General features: G+C 38.5%; 1 protein-coding gene across 2 annotated transcripts in view; it reads left to right on the top strand.

Annotated features, from left to right (window-relative positions):
- The first annotated feature begins 1,602 nt into the window (after window positions 1–1,602).
- The window catches only part of SLC38A11 (solute carrier family 38 member 11), a 73,957-nt gene continuing 56,979 nt past the window's right edge, over window positions 1,603–18,580 (top strand). The window contains exons 1-4 of one of the 2 annotated variants that reach the window (XM_049887332.1): window positions 1,603–1,896; window positions 2,414–2,531; window positions 4,536–4,610; window positions 5,017–5,112. In XM_049887332.1, the coding sequence (XP_049743289.1) occupies window positions 1,858–1,896; window positions 2,414–2,531; window positions 4,536–4,610; window positions 5,017–5,112 (328 nt within the window). In that variant the 5' untranslated portion in view covers window positions 1,603–1,857. The remainder of the gene's footprint in view (window positions 1,897–2,413; window positions 2,532–4,535; window positions 4,611–5,016; window positions 5,113–18,580) is intronic. The other variant, XM_049887333.1, reaches the window with a different exon arrangement.

The following is an 18,580-nucleotide window of genomic DNA, read 5'->3' as shown; positions in this document are numbered from 1 at the left end:
TGTAGAAAAACAGGAATTCTACTCTGTTAGTGCCCGTGTACATTAGTACACTTCAAATTTATAAAGCAATTTGGGGAAGTTGAAAACAGGTATGCTTAAAAAAAAATTGCTTACCATCCAACAATTCTACTTCTATGCTCCAAAAGAGTGTAAAATTAGAAACAACCTTAATCTTTCAGTAGGGGATGGTGAAATCAATTGTGGGGCAGATGAAATGAATAAACTGTACTTTTTTTTTTTTTTTTTACATATGTAAGGAGTACCTGGGTGGCACAAATGATGAAGTACTGGACTGCTAACTGAAAAGTTGGTGATTCAAAGCCACCCAGAGGAGCCACAGAAGACAGGCCTGGTGGAAACCCTAAGGAACCGTTCTACTCTGCACACATGGGGTCAACTATGAGTGGAATCAACTAGAAGGCAAATAACAACAACAAAATATATATGCATAGATCTTCAAAATGTTATTTTGAAGAAAGAAACAAAAATGCTGGTGGGAAAATAAAATATAGAATATGAGACTGTCTTTGTAAATCTTTAAACTATATAAGCCAATGTTATATACCACTTATAGTTACAAGGGAATGAGTTAAAATATAAAGCATGGATAAAAAAAGATACACTCCAACTTTGTAAGAGTGGGTGGCTCTAGGATGAAAGGAGAGGAACAGGAATGGGGAAGGACAAAGGAGTTTTGATTGTGCTATTATTAAATGTTTATTTTTGCAAATTTGGAGAAATATGACAGGAAGTTAACATTTGTTAATTTGATGGTGGGGAATATATGGATGTTATTTTATAACTCTAGTTTTCCATGTTTTTGTACTTTTTCTAATTTTATATAAATATCTATGAAAAACAGCCTCTTTGATGAAGTATCTGACAACTACTGATGTCATTTTACCACTATTATTGTCCCTAAAACCCTTCTCTATGTATTCTGTTCCTTTGGGATTGAACACTTCCTGGGCCTCAGTCTCCTTACCTGTATATGAGAGGCTTGAACAGACGGCCATTTAAGAATCTCAAACTGTGATACTCTAGATGACTTTCCTTCTCCATCCCCTCACACCTCCACCCCTGCTCTAACTTAAGGTTCTTTACCTGAGTCCATTAACAGTCCATCGTCCGTCCCTAAACTCTTTAAGTCTCCTTTTCAGAAACGTTACCAGAAAACACTTGATCAAAGCATGCTCAGTAATCACGTCTGCTAATACCGGAGACAAGTTTTTCTTTATGTTTGTTTTCTTCTGAATCCTCCAATTTCCATTTAAAATAACAGACCTGAATATTCACCTGTTGTCTCTGACATAAAAGAAGTACAGGCCGGAGGAGAAGGTGGCAACAGGAAAGATGCTCCCTGGGCACAGAGCCTCTACTCTGTTCTCACCCTAGGCATAAAAAAAAGCTAACTTGGGAACTGACTAAAATGAGGTGATTGTCCGCTTTGTACAATCTGGACAGTGCAGCAAGGGTGGAACAAGTTGTCCTTTGCGCTTCGGGCATAGGTCGCTTAGACCCTGTGAATTAAAAAGAAAAAAAAAGCTGTGGGGCGGGGTGGCAGGGAGGAGGAGAGGTGTCAGAGACATCCTGAGCATCTCCGCAGCAGGAGGAAGGTGCTTTTGGCTGGGCAAACTCGGTGGGAAACTGCTCCGGGTCGTAGCCAGGAGAGCTCGGGGCTGCAGGCGGCCGGCCCGCGGGGGTGGGGCCCGGGGGCGCCGGCGCAACCCGCCCCTGGCAGCTGTCCCGCCGTGTGCGGACACGAGTGTGGTAGGTCGCCGAGGAGGTTAACGTCGCGAGAGCGCGCTGCCCAGGCCAGCAAACCTTCCTTTCCCTGCTCAGGACCACTAAGCAGCCATGGGCTACCAGGGGCAGCTGCCAGTCACCCCGTCACAGGTAAAACTAGCGACTGAAGCGCGTTGTGAAACGAGTTCTCTTCAAGTTTCATCCTGCAGTAGAGATCTGCTACCTCCACCCTAGGGTCTTTGTTTAGTACCACGGAAAACTCCTGGGGGTGAGAGGGGGATTTTTTTTTTTTTTTTTTTTTTTTTTTTGCCTTAATCTGACCGTTTTTCTTGACAGGCGCTTTTCACTAACCCTTTTAATTTCACAAAGCTACATCATTGCCTCACTAACAGATGATGTGTTTTGGGATTCCCTACGGCAGTCCTCACCTTGGGGCAACGACAGTCAGAACGTTTGAGGATGGAGTTTGCTGAGAAAGAGCTGTTTACTAGCTACTCTTCTACTTCATTATTATCCTCACTATTGTTTTATTGTCGGCATTGATATTACTTATTGTTACTACGAAGATTATAGTGTTAGCATCCTGCATTGCATATTTGTCTGATACTTTTCTAACTTTTTGAGGTAATAAATATTTGTTTAATAGCCATTTTATTTATTGAAATAGAGAGATCGAGATGACAGAGAAACCCTCGTTTCTGAACATAATCATAAAGGGAAAACTTGTCGTCAGTCTGCTGCTGTTTTTAATGTCGTCAACTCCATCATAGGATCTGGTATCATTGGTAAGTGGATTTTGTTTTAATTTTAGGTGAAAAGGCCAAATTTAACAAGCTCTTATTATGCTGTTAGTGTCCATTTGTTATTTTTAAAGAAAAAAAATCTTAAATGGTAAAATTTGTAATTTTCTTCTGTAAACACCTTCCTTTTTTGAAATGTGCACCAGTCTCTTTTATGTAGAAGATGAGATTGTGATTCACACATATTTGAGAACAGTCCTCTGGATGCAGTGAGATTAAAGTGGAGTTCACACTGTGGGAAATGTTGATTTTCTTTTTCATAGGCTGGGACGTCAATTGATTGTTGTTGTTGTGTGCCCCAGTGTCGATTCTAACTCGTAGTGACCTATAAGACAGGGTAGAACTGACCCGTAGGGCTTCCTAGGCTGTAATCTTTAGAGGAGCAAATCACCAGTTCTTGTCTCCCATGGCAGCTGCTGCGGGGGTTTGAACCACCAACCTTTTGGTTAGCAGCCAAATGCTTGACCATTGCACCACCAAGCCTTGGTCAATTGGTCACCTAATTTACCTTTTTTCTCTTCCTCTTCCTCAAGTGTCCACTATTACATGAATCACCAGTCTTTGACCTTTGAGAAGTATAAAACCTCCAGAAATTTGGAAATGTTTGAGGAACAAAATTTTATTGTGCAAACAATATTGTGAAAAATTAAATCCATACAATATTTCCTTACCCATCTATATAGTGTTAAATTTTAAAGTAAAACTTATTTTGATGTATTAATTTTAAATATCATTTAGTAAATAAATACAAATCTGTTCCTTGAAACCGCATACAAGTTTTTAACAAAGGAGCCAAACAGTCAGAATTAAAAGAAACAAGTAGCTCTTGTATTTTCTCAATGTATTAGGAGCAAGGGAAAAACTAAAAAAAAAAAAATTAAGTGTATTGCATTATAGTGATATAGGCAGTTATTTTTTTCAGTGCTTAGTATCCTTCTGCTATTTGAAAATATTCATTGTTAGAAAAGGAAGAGAACAACGTCCTTTCAAATGGTAATACTCATTGAGAATATAACTTTTTACTACATAATTTGTCATTTTAGTCACAGTCATCATTTTCTGAAAATTAAACATTTATCTCAATTGAGTTACTTTTCTTACCTTTTATAAGTTAATGTGTTGGTTGATTTTACTTGTTCTCATACATAGATTTCTTTCATTTTTTTCAAATGGTACATAAAATGGAGGTACTTCAGGCAAAGGAGAAACAAAGATTTGATTGAAAGTCTGCCTCCATGGACCAGAGAGGTGGCAGGCACCTCCATTTGGCAGAATTCAGGAATTGATTTTTGATGTGCTCACCCTAAGCTGGTCTATGTTGGCAACATTTCAAAGTATGTCTTAATTGTGCTATGCGGGTTTTTATTTTGAAGGAAGTTCTTTTCAGAGAATAGAAACCCTAGGTGGAAATATTTTAAACATGTTTGATTTTAAAGATTTTATTGTTCATAATCTAAAACTGTCCATTTCCCTAAAAAGTCATACAACATAATTTTATCCCATATCCCCCAGCTTTTAGAAAATACTTTTGCTTTTTTATTTTTCTGTACTTTTCCATATATGTCTGCCCCGTTTTGAATCCAGACTCAGCATTTGTTTATATCCCGTAACCCTTCTGTGCTCCTTTTTATTCTCTCTCCTTTCCTGGCTAACAAATAGGAAGGATTTGGGGTCATTATTCTCCACATATGCGAGGGCATGTCCTCTCTCACCCTGACGTGAAAATCACTTATATGAACTGGCACCTATTTTTCACTTGCTACTTTCTAATTATTATTTCATCACCTAATAAACTTGTTCACTAATTTAATTAATAACATTTTATTCTGAAACGAGTAGTAATATGCTCAGTAACATTTCGTTGTAATACTGTCATATGCATTGTAAATATGTAAACTTACTTAGCCTATTATATACAGGCATTGGGGGGAAATGTCTTTATTTCTATGTCTTATTAAAGTGAGGGGTGGGGCATTTTATGTTTTCCAGGATTGCCTTATTCAATGAACCAAGCTGGCTTTCCTCTGGGAATATTGCTTTTATTCTGGGTTTCATATGTTACAGGTAAAATACCATAATTGCTTATTCCTGCAACTGAAGTTGTAAGTGACTGTTTTACGTACACACACACACACACACAGACTACAGTTGAATTTCCAGTTAATTAAAAAGTGCATCAAAGAATTCTAAAGAATTTAGACATTTATGTCTGAGGAGATTTACTTCCTTACTAATCGTCTGAACAGATTAGAAAAAGTAAAAGAGCATAACATATTACCAGGCTTAAATCCTTTTCATGTGCCTTTTTACTTTTTGCAGAAAGTGTAAGATGGAAGAGTCCCTTTTAAATGCTGGGTTAAGACTAAGAGAAGACTGTGCTTGAAAGAGTAGGTGACAGGGCTTTCTTTTCCACCAAAACCATTGGCAGATGCACTCAAATGAGCAAGCTTTTTCCTCAATGTTTGTGCAGGTGGAACTGAAAGCCCTGGCTCTCAACCAGCAGGCTCATCATTCCCTCCCCACCTCACCCCTGCCTGTTTATTACCTACAGTCTTAAAGTGCAATGGTAAGATGCTTCCGTGTAAATTCCTCTCTTCTGTTTCCATTTCTTCATGTAACGTGTTTATTTACACCCACACTTTACCACTCTCTCATCTAAATACAGGCTTTACAGCCCACAATCATCACCTTTTCGCATTGTCCTCATCCCTGCCCTGTCATCCCACCATGTCGCCTCATGGCACACGTGGGACCTTTCCTCTACCTTAGGATTGTGAAGATCAAGCAATCATGAAAGGATACCACCTGCAGTGGTTGCAGCTGTGGTGGCATATGTGTGGCTGCCTAGATGTCGTTACAGTAGTCAGTGGGAAACATCTCAGCTGTCCCCTTCTTCAGAATTGGCCTAGGCCTCAAGGGAACCACATACCTTTGAGTTTATGACTTTCATTCTCCTTTCCCCTTGACCTTCAGTCAGTGACTGACAAGAATCCAAAGGCCACTCTCCTTGCCTCGAGCAGGGACCAGTGTGTGGCACAGTTTGAGCTCCAGGGCTCCCCTATAAGACTGGACTACAGTTGGTCTCCACCTGAGATGGCATCCTTGCTGAGCTGTTTGTCCAGCCCTACCCCCTCACTCCTCATTCTCCAGGGAGCACTCCATCGGGCACTTACCCGAGAATGCCTGTCTCCTCTCTGCTTTTGGGGACCCTGATCTAAGATTCCATCCCTCGTAAAATCTCAGGCTTAGAAAAGCAGTCCATAACTCCTTTTTCTCAGGCTGAAAAAGAGACAGTAAAGCATATAGTCTGTAACCTGTTGATGTTAAGTCGATTCTGACTCACAGCAACCCTAGAGTAGAACTGCCTTGTAGGGTTTCCAAGGCCGTAATCTTTATGGAAGCAGACTGCCACATCTTTCTCCTGTGGAGCAGCTGGTGGGATTGAATCTCAGTTGATTGCTTTAACCGCTGCACCACCAGGGCTCCTAGTTAAGCATGTAGTAGGTACCAAATTCAGAATTGCAGAGGTATTGGCCTCTGTTCCTCTCTACTTCCTTCCCAAACCCCAAGACCTAAACTGCTTCTTGCTTCTACAACTCTTAGTTTGTAGCTTAAGATCCATAACTTTGTATCATGGAATCTATAACTTTGAGCTTATTGAGTTGCTGGCATTTAAAATTTGAGTTCTGTTTATTAAACTATTAGTCTCACTAAAACATCTCATTCAAGGATTTTCCCTTGTCATTTTTAAACTTCCTATTTGCCAGTCAATCAGCGCTGACAAACAATTAATTTCCTCCCAGGTATAATAACTATGGCTTATTTAAGTGCATTGTAAATATTTAACCATGTTGTAAACCTGTAGATAGAAAAAAATTAAAACATAATACATCATCTAAGAAGTCAGTGCTAAGGAAAATGAACAGTTCACTACACCAAAATCATATTATAAATAATTCATAATGTTAATAAATTTTTCAACTGATGCTAGATAACCTACAATGACTATGAGCAATATATATATATATATATACACACACACACAACCAAAACCAAATCCACTGCCGTTTAGTTGATTCCGACTCATAGGGACCCTGTAGGACAGGGTAGAGCTGCCCCATAGAGTTCTCAAGACTGTAGATCTTTGCAGAAGCAGACTACCACATCTTTTTCCTGCAAAGCAGCTGGTGGGTTTGAACTGCCAAGCTTTCAGTTGGCAACTGAGTGCTTTTAACCACTGTGCCACCAGGGATCTACTATATAGATATAGAGATAGAGATGATGGACATAGAGATAGAGATGATAGAGATAGAGATTTAGATTAGATATAGATTAGATATAGGTATAGATAGGTGATATAGATATATATAGATACATATTTATTTGTATTTAATATATGTACATAAAACCAGTGGAAATTAGTAGCTTTTATTAATTTATTTCATGACCCGAATCTTAAATAATTTTAATTAATAAAGGACGATCAGACAAAAGCAAAGAAAAAAAAATATGTGTAAATATATATAGACAATGATTCATTTTGTTTCTTAATTAGGCTTTTAAGAGAAAAACCAAGTTGGGTATTATTGTGTATTGAATCATGTACCCAAAAATATGTGTTAACTTGGTTAGGCCATGATTCCCAATATTCTGTGATTGTCCTCCATTTTGTGATTTTCCTATGTGTTATAAATCATAGTCTCTGCCTGTGGTTAAAGAGGATTAGGGCGGAATGTAACACCCTTTCTCAGGTCACATCCCTGATCCAATGTAAAGGGAGTTTCCCTGGGGTGTGGCCTGCACCACCTTTTATCTTACAAGAGATAAAAGGAAAAGGAAGCAACCAGAGAGTTGGGGACCTCATACCACCAAGAAAGCAGTGTTGGGAGCAGAGAGCATCATTTGGACCCAGGGTTCCTGTGTGGAGAAGCTCCTAGGCCAGGGGAAAATTGATGACAAGGACCTTCCTCTAGAGCAGACAGAGAGAGAAAGCCTTCCCCTGGAGATGATGCCCTGAATTTGGACTTCTAGCCTTCTCTTTGTTAAAGCCACCCACTTGTGGTATTTCTGTTATAACAGCACTAGATGACTAAGACAGGAATTTTTTTTTTAATTGACACTAAACAGTGGTTTGTCACTAGGATTGTTTGTCTTTTTAAGGCCTCGAATGAGCTATGTCCAATTCAAAAGGTAGTTTTTCTAAATTCTGTTTTCATGTTTGTAAAATATTAGTGAACACAAATAATTAATACAACAAATTATTATATTTGATTTTGCTTTAATATTTTCACATTAATTGATTAGACTAAAATAATTTCTACTATCTAAGCATATGTAATGATTTAAAAGAAAATTTCTGTGCTAAATAGCATGAATTTATTAATGGATTATTTAAAATCTGCATACAAGTATGTTTAAAGAGAAATCAAAATGATATAGTGATTGGTAACTCATTTACATTTACTATTGACTGCATTCTTGGAAAACTGCTAAAATTTTAAGCAGTACATTTTGTTTATTTATTTTATTATGCTTTAGGTGAAAGTTTACAGCTAAAGTTAGTTTCTTCTACAAAAATTTATACACATATTGTTATGTGACATTAGTCACAATCCTTATAATGTAACAGCACACGTCCCTTTTCCCCCCTTTTCCACCCCAGGTTTCCCGAGCCCCTACAACCAGTTCCAGTCCCTTCCTGCCTTCTCATCCTGCCTCTGTACAAGAGCTGCCCATTTGGTCTCCTGTGTCAGCTTGAACTAAGAAGCACACTCTTCATGAATATTATAATTTATGTTTTATAGTCTAGTCTAATCTTTGTTTGCAGAGTGGGCTTTGGGAATGGTTTTAGTTATGGGTTAACAGAGTCTGGAGGCCATAGCTTCGGGGGTTCCTCCAGTCTCAGACCATTAAGTCTGGTCTTTTTACGTGAATTTGAGTTCTTCTCCACACTTTTCTTCCACTCTGTCACAGACTCTGTTATGTTCCCTGTCAGGGCAATCATTTGTGGTAGCCAGTCACCATCTAGTTCTGGTCTTAGGTTGGTGGAGTCTCTGATTCATTTGGTCTTTTAGTCCATTGGGCTAGTATTTTCCTTGTGTCTTTGGTGTTCTTTGTTCTCTTTTGCTTCAAGTGGGTTGGGACCAATTGATGTATCTTAGGTGGCTGCTTGCAAGCTTTTAAGACACCAGACAGACGCCACTCACCTAAGTGGGATGCAGAACATTTTTTTAATAAATTTTGTTATGCCAGTTGACCTAGATTCCCCTGAAACCACGGTCCCCAGACCTCAGCCCCAGCCACTCTGTCCTTCAAAGTGTTTGATTCTGTTCAGGAAACTTCTCAGCTTTTGCTTTAGTCCAGTTGTGCTGACTTCCACTGGATTGTGTGCTGTCCTTCCTTTCACCTAAGATGACTCTTGTTTACTATCTAGTTAGTGAATTCCTCTCTCTCTCCCTTCCCACCCTCGTAACCACCAAAGAATGTTTTCCTTTTTGTTTAAACCTTTTCTTGAGTTCTTATAATAGCGGTCTCACAATACTTGTCCTTTTGTGACTGACTGATTTCACTCCGCCTAACACCCTCCAGATTCATCCATGATGTGAGATGTTTCGCGGATTCATCATTGTTCTTTATCGTTGTGTAGTATTCCATTGTGTGTATGTACCATAATTTGTCTATCCATTCATCTGTTGATGGGCGCCTAGGTTGTTTCCATCTTTTTGCTGTTGTGAACAGTGCTTCGATGGACATGCTTATGCATATATCTATTGGTGTGATACCTCTAGGATATACTCCAAGTAGTCGGATTGCTGGATCGTATGGAACTTCTATTTCTAGCTTTTTAAGGAAGCGCCAAATAGATTTCCAAAGTGGTTGTACCATTTTACATGCCCACCAGCAGTGCATAAGTGTTCTAGTCTCTCCACATCATCTCCTACATTTATTATACTGTGTTCTTTGGATTAGTGCCAACCTTGTTGGGATGAGATGGTATCTCATTGTAGTTTTGATTTGCGTTTCTCTAATGGCTTATGATGTGAGAATTTTCTCATGTATCTGTTAGCTGCCTGAATGCCTTCTTTGGTGAAGTGGCTGCTTATATCCTTTGCCCATTTTTTAGTTGAGTTATTTGTCTTTTTGTTGTTGAAGTATTGTGATATCTTGTAGATTTTAGAGATTAGACCCTTATCGGATATGTCGTAGCCAAAAATTTTTCCCCAGTATGCAGGTTCTCTTTTTACTCTTTTGGTGAAGTCTTTTGATGAGCATAAATGTTTGATTTTTAGGAGCTCCCGGTTATCTAGTTCTCTTCTGGTGTTTGTGCATTGTGAATTATGGTTTGTATTCTGTTTATACCATGTATTAAGGCTCCTAGAGTTGTCGCTTCCATGATCCTTATCGTTTTAGATTTTGTATTTAGGTCTCTTGATACATTTTGAGTTAGTTTCTATACATGGTATGAAATATCGGTCTCATTTCATTTTTTTGTAGATGGATATCTAGTTATGTCAGCACCAGTTGTTAAAGATATTGTCTTTTCCTCATTTAATGGACTTTGGGGCTTTGTCAAATATCAGCTGCTCTAAAAAAAAAAAAAATTTTTTTTTTTTTAATAGGTGGTTGAATTTAGGTCTGGATTCTCAATTCTGTTCCATCGGTCTATGTACCCGTAATTGTACCAGTACCAGGCTTTTTTGACTACCATGGCGGTATAATGCTGTTGTTATCATAAAAAAAATTTTTTTTTTTTTTTTAGGAGCCATTAAGTCAATTCCGACTTATAGCGACACTATGTACAACAGAGTGAAACACTGCCCTGTCTTACACCATCCTCATAATCATTGTTATGCTTAAGCCCATTGTAGCAGCCACTGTGTGAGTCCATCTCATTGAGTGTCTTCCTCTTTTTCGCCTACCATCTACTTTACTAAGCACGATGTAGTTCTCCAGAGACTGATCCCTCCTGAGAGCACATCCAAAGTATGTGAGACATAGCCTCGCCAACCTTGCTTCGAAGGAGCATTCTGGTCCTACTTCTTCCAAGACAGATTTGTCCATTCTTTTGGCAGTCCTTTGTATATTCAATATTCTTCTCCAACACCATGATTCAAAGGCGTCAGTTCTTTGGTTTTCATTATTCGACGTTCACCTTTCACATACATATGAGGCAACTGAAAACACCATGGCTTGGGTCAGGTGCATCTTAGTCTTCAAGGTGATATCTTTGCTTCTCAATACTTTAAAGAGGTCTTTTGCAGCAGATTTGCCCAATGCAATGTATCTTTTGATTTCTTGACTGCTGCTTCCATGGGCATTGATTGTGGGCCCAAGTAAAATGAAATTCTTGACAACGTCAGTCTTTTCTCCGTTTATCATGATGCTGCTTATTGGTTTTGAGGATTTTTGTTTTTTTTGTGTTGAGATGTAATCCATATTGAAGGCTGTGGTCTTTGATCTTCATCACTAAGTGCTTCAAGTCATCTTCACTTTCAGCAAGGAAAGTTGTGTCATCCACATATCGCAGGTTGTTATTGAGCCTTCCTCCAATCCTGATGCCCCATTCTTCTTCGTGTAGTCCAGCTTCTGGGATTATTTGCTCAACATACAGGTCTAGTAGATATGGTGAAAGGATAGAACACTGACACACACCTTTCCTGACTTTGAACCACTTAAAAACTTTAAGCCACGCAATATCCCCTTATTCGGTTCTAGCAGTATTTTAAAATCAGGTAGTGTGAGGCCTCCCACTTTGTCCTTCTTCTTCATTAATGCTTTACTTATCTGGGGCCTTTTCCCTTTCCATATGAAATTGGTGATTGGTTTCTTCATCTCTTTAGAAGATGTCATTGGAATTTGGATTGGGATTGCATTGTATCTATATACTGCTACTGGTAGAATTGACATTTTCACAGAGTCAAGTCATCCTATCCATGAGCATGTTATGTTTCTCCACTTACGTAGATCTCTTTTGGCTTATTGTAGTTTTCTTTCTATAGAATTTTATGTCTCTGATTAGGTTTATTTGTAAGTATTTTATCTTCTTGGGGGTATTGTAAATGATATTGATTTGGTGATTTCCTTTTTTGAAGTTCTCTTTGTTGATACAGAGGAATCCAACCAACTTTTGTATGTTTAGCATGTGTTCTGATACTCTGCTGAAATCTTCTATTAGTTCCAGCAGATTTCATGTGGATTCTTTGGAGTTTTTCTGTGTATAAGATCATATCATCTGCAAATAGGAATACTTTTTCTTCTTCCTTACTAATTTGGATGCTTGTATTTCTTTTTCTAATCTAATTGCTCTGGCTAGGACCTCCAGCACAATGTTGAACAAGAGTGGTGATAAAGGACATCGTTGTCTGGTTCCTGTGCTCAAGGCAAATGCTTTCAGACTCTCTCCATTTAGGATGATGTTGACTGTTGGCTTTGTATAAATGCATTTCATCATATTGAGGAATTTTCCTTCTATTCCTATTTTGCTGAGAGTTTTATCGTGAGTGGATGTTGGACTTTGTCAGATGCCTTTTCTGCATCAATTGATAAGATCATGTGGTTCTTGTCTTTTGTTTTATTTATATGATGGATTACATTGATTGTTTTTCTGATGTTGAACCATTCCTGCGCACCTGGTATGAATCTCACTTGGTCATGAATTATTTTTTTTTTTTTATGTGTTGTTGAATTCCACCGGCTAGAATTTTGTTGAGGATTTTTTATATTGGTCTGTATTTTTTTTTTTTTTTTTGTGGTGTCTTTAGTTGGTTTTGGTATCAGGGTTAGGCTGGCTTCATAGAATGAGTTTGAGAATATTCCATCTTTTTCTATGCTCTGAAATACCTTTAGTAGTACTAGTGTTAACCCTTCTCTGAAAGTTTGGTAGCTTTCTCTAGTGAAGCCGTCAGGGCCAGGCTTTTGTTGTTGTTTTGGGGAGTTTATTACCTCTTCAATCTCTTCTTTTGTTATAGGTTTATTTAGTTTTGCTACCTTTAGCGATTAAGTGCTATGGCTGCTAACCAAAGGGTCAGCAGTTCAAATCTGCCAGGTGCTCCTTGGAAACTCTATGGGGCAGTTCTACTCTGTCCTGTAGGGTCGCTATGAGTCGGAATCAACTCCACGGCACTAGGTTTTTGTTTTTTACCTTGTTTGGTTTTTGTTTAGGTAGTGTCATGGATTGAATTATGTCCCCCCAAAATACTTGTCAAATTGGCTAGGTCATGATTCCCAGTATTGTATGATTGGCTACCGTTTTGTCATCTGATGTGATTTCCCTATGTGCTGTAAATCTTATCACCGTGATGTAATGAGATGAATTAGTGGGAGTTATATTGATGAGATCTACAAGATTGGATGGTGTCTTGAGCCAATCTCTTTTGAGATATAGAGGGGAGAAGGGAGCAGAGGGACATGGGGACCTCATACCACCAAGAAAGCAATGCCGGGAACACAGCACATCCTTTGGACCTGAGGTCCCAGACCAAGGGAAGCCTAATGCATCACAAGGACCTTCCTGGAGAGCCAACAGAAAGAGAAAGCCTTCCCCTGGAGCCAGCACCCTGAATTTGGACTTCTAGCCTACTGAACTGTGAGAAAATAATCTTCTCTTTGTTAAAGCCATCCACTTGTGGTACTTCTGTTATAGCAGTACTAGATGACTAAGACGGGTGGGTAGTGTGTTTTTAGAAATTTGTCCATTTCCTCTAGGTTTTCAAATTTGTTGGAGCACAATTTTTGGTAGTATTCTGTTATGGTCCTTTTAATTTCAGGTGGGTCTGTTGTAATATCACCCATCTCATTTCTTATTCAGGTTATTTGCTTCCTCTCCTGTTTTTCTTTTGTCATTTTGACCAGGGGCTTATTGATTTTGTTGATCTTTTCAAAGAGAATCAGCTTTTGGTCTTGACTCTTTCAATTTTTATTCTATTCTCTATTTCATTTATTTCTGCTCTAATCTTTATTATTTCCTTTCTTCTAGTGCCTGAGGGCTTCCTTTGCTGCTCTCTTTCTATTTATTCAAGTTGTGGGGTTAATGTTTTGATTTTGGCCCATGCTTCTTTTTGGATGTGTGCATTTATAGTTATAAATTGACTTCTAAACACTGCTTTTGCTGTGTCCCGAAGGTTCTGGTAAGATATGTTTTCATTCTCATTTGGATTCTGTGAATTTCTTTATTCCATCCTTCATATCTTCTGTAACCCAGTAGTTTTTGAGCAATGTATTGTTCAGTTTCCATGTGTTCGTTTTTTTTTTTTTTTTGCTTGCTTTTTTTGTTAGGATTTCTACTTTTATGGCTTTGTGGTCAGAAAAGATGCTTTGTAATATTTTGATATTTTGGATTCTGTTAAAGGCTTGCTTTGTGGCCTAATATATGCTCTATTCTGGAGAATGTTCCATATGCACTGGGAAAGAAAGTATATTTGGCTGCTGTTAGATCGAGTGTTCTGTGTATGTCTATTAGGTCAAGTTGGTTGATTGTGGCATTTAGATCTCCCATTTCTTTATTTGGCTTCTTTCTAAATGTTCTGTCCTTCACCGAAAGTGGTGTGTTGAAGTATCCTACTATTACCGTGGAGTCGTCTATTTCTCTTGTCAATGCTGTTAGAGTTTGTTTTATATACTTTGGAGCCCTGTCATTGGGTGTATATATACTTATTGTAACTATGTCCTCCTGATGTATTGACCATTTAATCATTAGATAGTGTCTTTCCTTATCCTTTGTGGCAGATTTTGCTATAAAGTCTGTTTTGTCAGAGATTAATAGTGCCACTCCTGTTCTTTTTTTTTTTTTTTTTTTTTTTTTTTTATAATAACTTTTATTAAGCTTCAAGTGAACATTTACAAATCCAATCAGTCTGTCACATATAAGTTTACATACATCTCACTCCCTACTCCCACTTACTCTCCCCGTCTTGAGTCAGCCCTTTCAGTCTCTCCTTTCTTGACAATTTTGCCGGCTTCCCTCTCTCTCTATCCTCCCATCCCCCCTCCAGACAAGAGTTGCCAACACAATCTCAAGTGTACACCTGATATAATTAGCTCACTCTTCATCAGCGTCTCTCTCCCACCCGCTGACCAGTCCCTTTCATGTCTGATGAGTTGTCTTCAGGGATGGTTCCTGTCCTGTGTCAACAGAAGGTCTGGAGAGCATGACCGCCGGGATTCCTCCAGTCTCAGTCAGACCATTAAGTTTGGTCTTCTTATGAGAATTTGGGGTCTGCATCCCACTGCTCTCCTGCTCCCTCAGGGGTCCTCTGCTGAGCTCCCTGTCAGGGCAGTCATCGATTGTGGCCGGGCACCAACTAGTTCTTCTGGTCTCAGGATGATGTAGGTCTCTGGTTCATGTGGCCCTTTCTGTCTCTTGGGCTCTTAGTTGTCATGTGGGCTTGGTGTTCTTCATTTTCCTTTGCTCCAGGTGGGTTGAGACCAATTGCTGCATCTTAGATGGCTGCTTGTTAGCATTTAAGACCCCAGACGCCACATTTCAAAGTGGGATGCAGAATGATTTCATAATAGAATTATTTTGCCAATTGACTTAGAAGTCCCCGCAAACCATGTTCCCCAGACCCCCGCGCTTGCTCCGCTGAGCTTTGAAGCATTCATTTTATCCCGGAAACTTCTTTGCTTTTGGTCCAGTCCAATTGAGCTGACCTTCCATGTATTGAGTGTTGTCTTTCCCTTCACCTAAAGCAGTTCTTATCTACTGATTAATCAATAAAAAAACCCTCTCCCACCCTCCCTCCCTCCCCCCCTCGTAACCACAAAAGTATGTGTTCTTCTCAGGTTTACTATTTCTCAAGATCTTATAATAGTGGTCTTATACAGTATTTGTCCTTTTGCCTCTGACTCATTTCGCTCAGCATAATGCCTTCCAGGTTCCTCCATGTTATGAAATGTTTCAGAGATTCGTCACTGTTCTTTATCGATGCGTAGTATTCCATTGTGTGAATATACCACAATTTATTTACCCATTCATCCGTTGATGGACACCTTGGTTGCTTCCAACTTTTTGCTATTGTAAACAGAGCTGCAATAAACATGGGTGTGCATATATCTGTTTGTATGAAGGCTCTTGTATCTCTAGGGTATATTCCGAGGAGTGGGATTTCTGGGTTGTATGGTAGTTCTATTTCTAACTGTTTAAGATAACGCCAGATAGATTTCCAAAGTGGTTGTACCATTTGACATTCCCACCAGCAGTGTATGAGAGTTCCAATCTCTCCGCAGCCTCTCCAACATTTATTATTTTGTGTTTTTTGGATTAATGCCAGCCTTGCTGGTGTGAGATGGAATCTCATCGTAGTTTTAATTTGCATTTCTCTAATGGCTAATGATCGAGAGCATTTTCTCATGTATCTGTTGGCTGCCTGAATATCTTCTTTAGAGAAATGTGTGTTCATATCCTTTGCCCACTTCTTGATTGGGTTGTTTGTCTTTTTGTGGTTGAGTTTTGACAGAATCATGTAGATTTTAGAGATCAGGCGCTGGTCGGAGATGTCATAGCTGAAAATTCTTTCCCAATCTGTAGGTGGTCTTTTTACTCTTTTGGTGAAGTCTTTAGATGAGCATAGGTGTTTGATTTTTAGGAGCTCCCAGTTATCGGGTTTCTCTTCATCATTTTTGGTAATGTTTTGTATTCTGTTTATACCTTGTATTAGGGCTCCTAGGGTTGTCCCAATTTTTTCTTCCATGATCTTTATCGTTTTAGTCTTTATGTTTAGGTCTTTGATCCACTTGGAGTTAGTTTTTGTGCATGGTGTGAGGTATGGGTCCTGTTTCATTTTTTTGCAAATGGATATCCAGTTATGCCAGCACCATTTGTTAAAAAGGCTATCTTTTCCCCAATTAATTGACACTGGTCCTTTGTCAAATATCAGCTGCTCATACGTGGATGGATCTATGTCTGGGTTCTCAATTCTGTTCCATTGGTCTATGTGTCTGTTGTTGTACCAATACCAGGCTGTTTTGACTACTGTGGCTGTATAATAGGTTCTGAAGTCAGGTAAGGTGAGGCCTCCCACTTTCTTCTTCTTTTTCAGTAGTGCTTTGCTTATCCGGGGCTTTTTTCCCTTCCATATGAAATTGGTGATTTGTTTCTCTATCCCCTTAAAATATGACATTGGAATTTGGATCGGAAGTGCGTTAAATGTATAGATGGCTTTTGGTAGAATAGACATTTTTACTATGTTAAGTCTTCCTATCCATGAGCAAGGTATGTTTTTCCACTTAAGTATGTCCTTTTGAATTTCTTGTAGTAGAGCTTTGTAGTTTTCTTTGTATAGGTCTTTTACATCCTTGGTAAGATTTATTCCTAAGTATCTTATCTTCTTGGGGGCTACCGTGAATGGTATTGATTTGGTTATTTCCTCTTCGGTGTTCTTTTTGTTGATGTAGAGGAATCCAAGTGATTTTTGTATGTTTATTTTATAACCTGAGACTCTGCCAAACTCTTCTATTAGTTTCAGTAGTTTTCTGGAGGATTCCTTAGGGTTTTCTGTGTATATAATCATGTTATCTGCAAATAGTGATAACTTTACTTCTTCCTTGCCAATCCGGATACCTTTTATTTCTTTGTCTAGCCTGATTGCCCTGGCTAAGACTTCCAACACGATGTTGAATAAGAGCGGTGATAAAGGGCATCCTTGTCTGGTTCCCGTTCTCAAGGGAAATGCTTTCAGGTTCTCTCCATTTAGAGTGATATTGGCTGTTGGCTTTGCATAGATGCCCTTTATTATGTTGAGGAATTTTCCTTCAATTCCTATTTTGGTAAGAGTTTTTATCATAAATGGGTGTTGGACTTTGTCAAATGCCTTTTCTGCATCAATTGATAAGATCATGTGGTTTTTGTCTTTTGTTTTATTTATGTGATGGATTACATTAATGGTTTTTCTGATATTAAACCAGCCTTGCATACCTGGTATAAATCCCACTTGATCAGGGTGAATTATTTTTTTGATGTGTTGTTGGATTCTATTGGCTAGAATTTTGTTGAGGATTTTTGCATCAATGTTCATGAGGGATATAGGTCTATAATTTTCTTTTTTTGTAATGTCTTTACCTGGTTTTGGTATCAGGGAGATGGTGGCTTCATAGAATGAGTTGGGTAGTATTCCGTCATTTTCTATGCTTTGGAATACCTTTAGTAGTAGTGGTGTTAACTCTTCTCTGAAAATTTGGTAGAACTCTGCAGTGAAGCCGTCCGGGCCAGGACTTTTTTTTTGTTGGGAGTTTTTTGATTACCGTTTCAATCTCTTTTTTTGTTATGGGTCTATTTAGTTGTTCTGCTTCTGAATGTGTTAGTTTAGGTAGGTAGTGTTTTTCAAGGAATTCATCCATTTCTTCTAGGTTTTCAAATTTGTTAGAGTACAATTTTTCATAATAATCTGAAATGATTCTTTTAATTTCATTTGGTTCTGTTGTGATGTGGTCCTTCTCATTTCTTATTCGGGTTATTTGTTTCCTTTCCTGTATTTCTTTAGTCAGTCTAGCCAATGGTTTATCAATTTTGTTAATTTTTTCAAAGAACCAGCTTTTGGCTTTGTTAATTCTTTCAATTGTTTTTCTGTTCTCTAATTCATTTAGTTCAGCTCTAATTTTTATTATTTGTTTTCTTCTGGTGCCTGATGGATTCTTTTGTTGCTCACTTTCTATTTGTTCAAGTTGTAGGGACAGTTCTCTGATTTTGGCTCTTTCTTCTTTTTGTATGTGTGCATTTATTGATATAAATTGACCTCTGAGCACTGCTTTTGCTGTGTCCCAGAGGTTTTGATAGGAAGTATTTTCATTCTCGTTGCTGTCTATGAATTTCCTTATTCCCTCCTTGATGTCTTCTATAACCCAGTCTTTTTTCAGGAGGGTATTGTTCATTTTCCAAGTATTTGATTTCTTTTCCCTCGTTCTTCTGTTATTGATCTCTAGTTTTATTGCCTTGTGGTCTGAGAAGATGCTTTGTAATATTTCGATGTTTTGGACTCTGCAAAGGTTTGTTTTATGACCTAATATGTGGTCTATTCTAGAGAATGTTCCATGTGCGCTAG

Source organism: Elephas maximus, chromosome 6 (assembly GCF_024166365.1).
Source record: "Elephas maximus indicus isolate mEleMax1 chromosome 6, mEleMax1 primary haplotype, whole genome shotgun sequence".
NCBI lineage: Eukaryota > Metazoa > Chordata > Mammalia > Proboscidea > Elephantidae > Elephas > Elephas maximus.
Note: the sequence above shows the minus strand (reverse complement) of the source record. Positions and strands in the feature narration are given on the sequence as shown.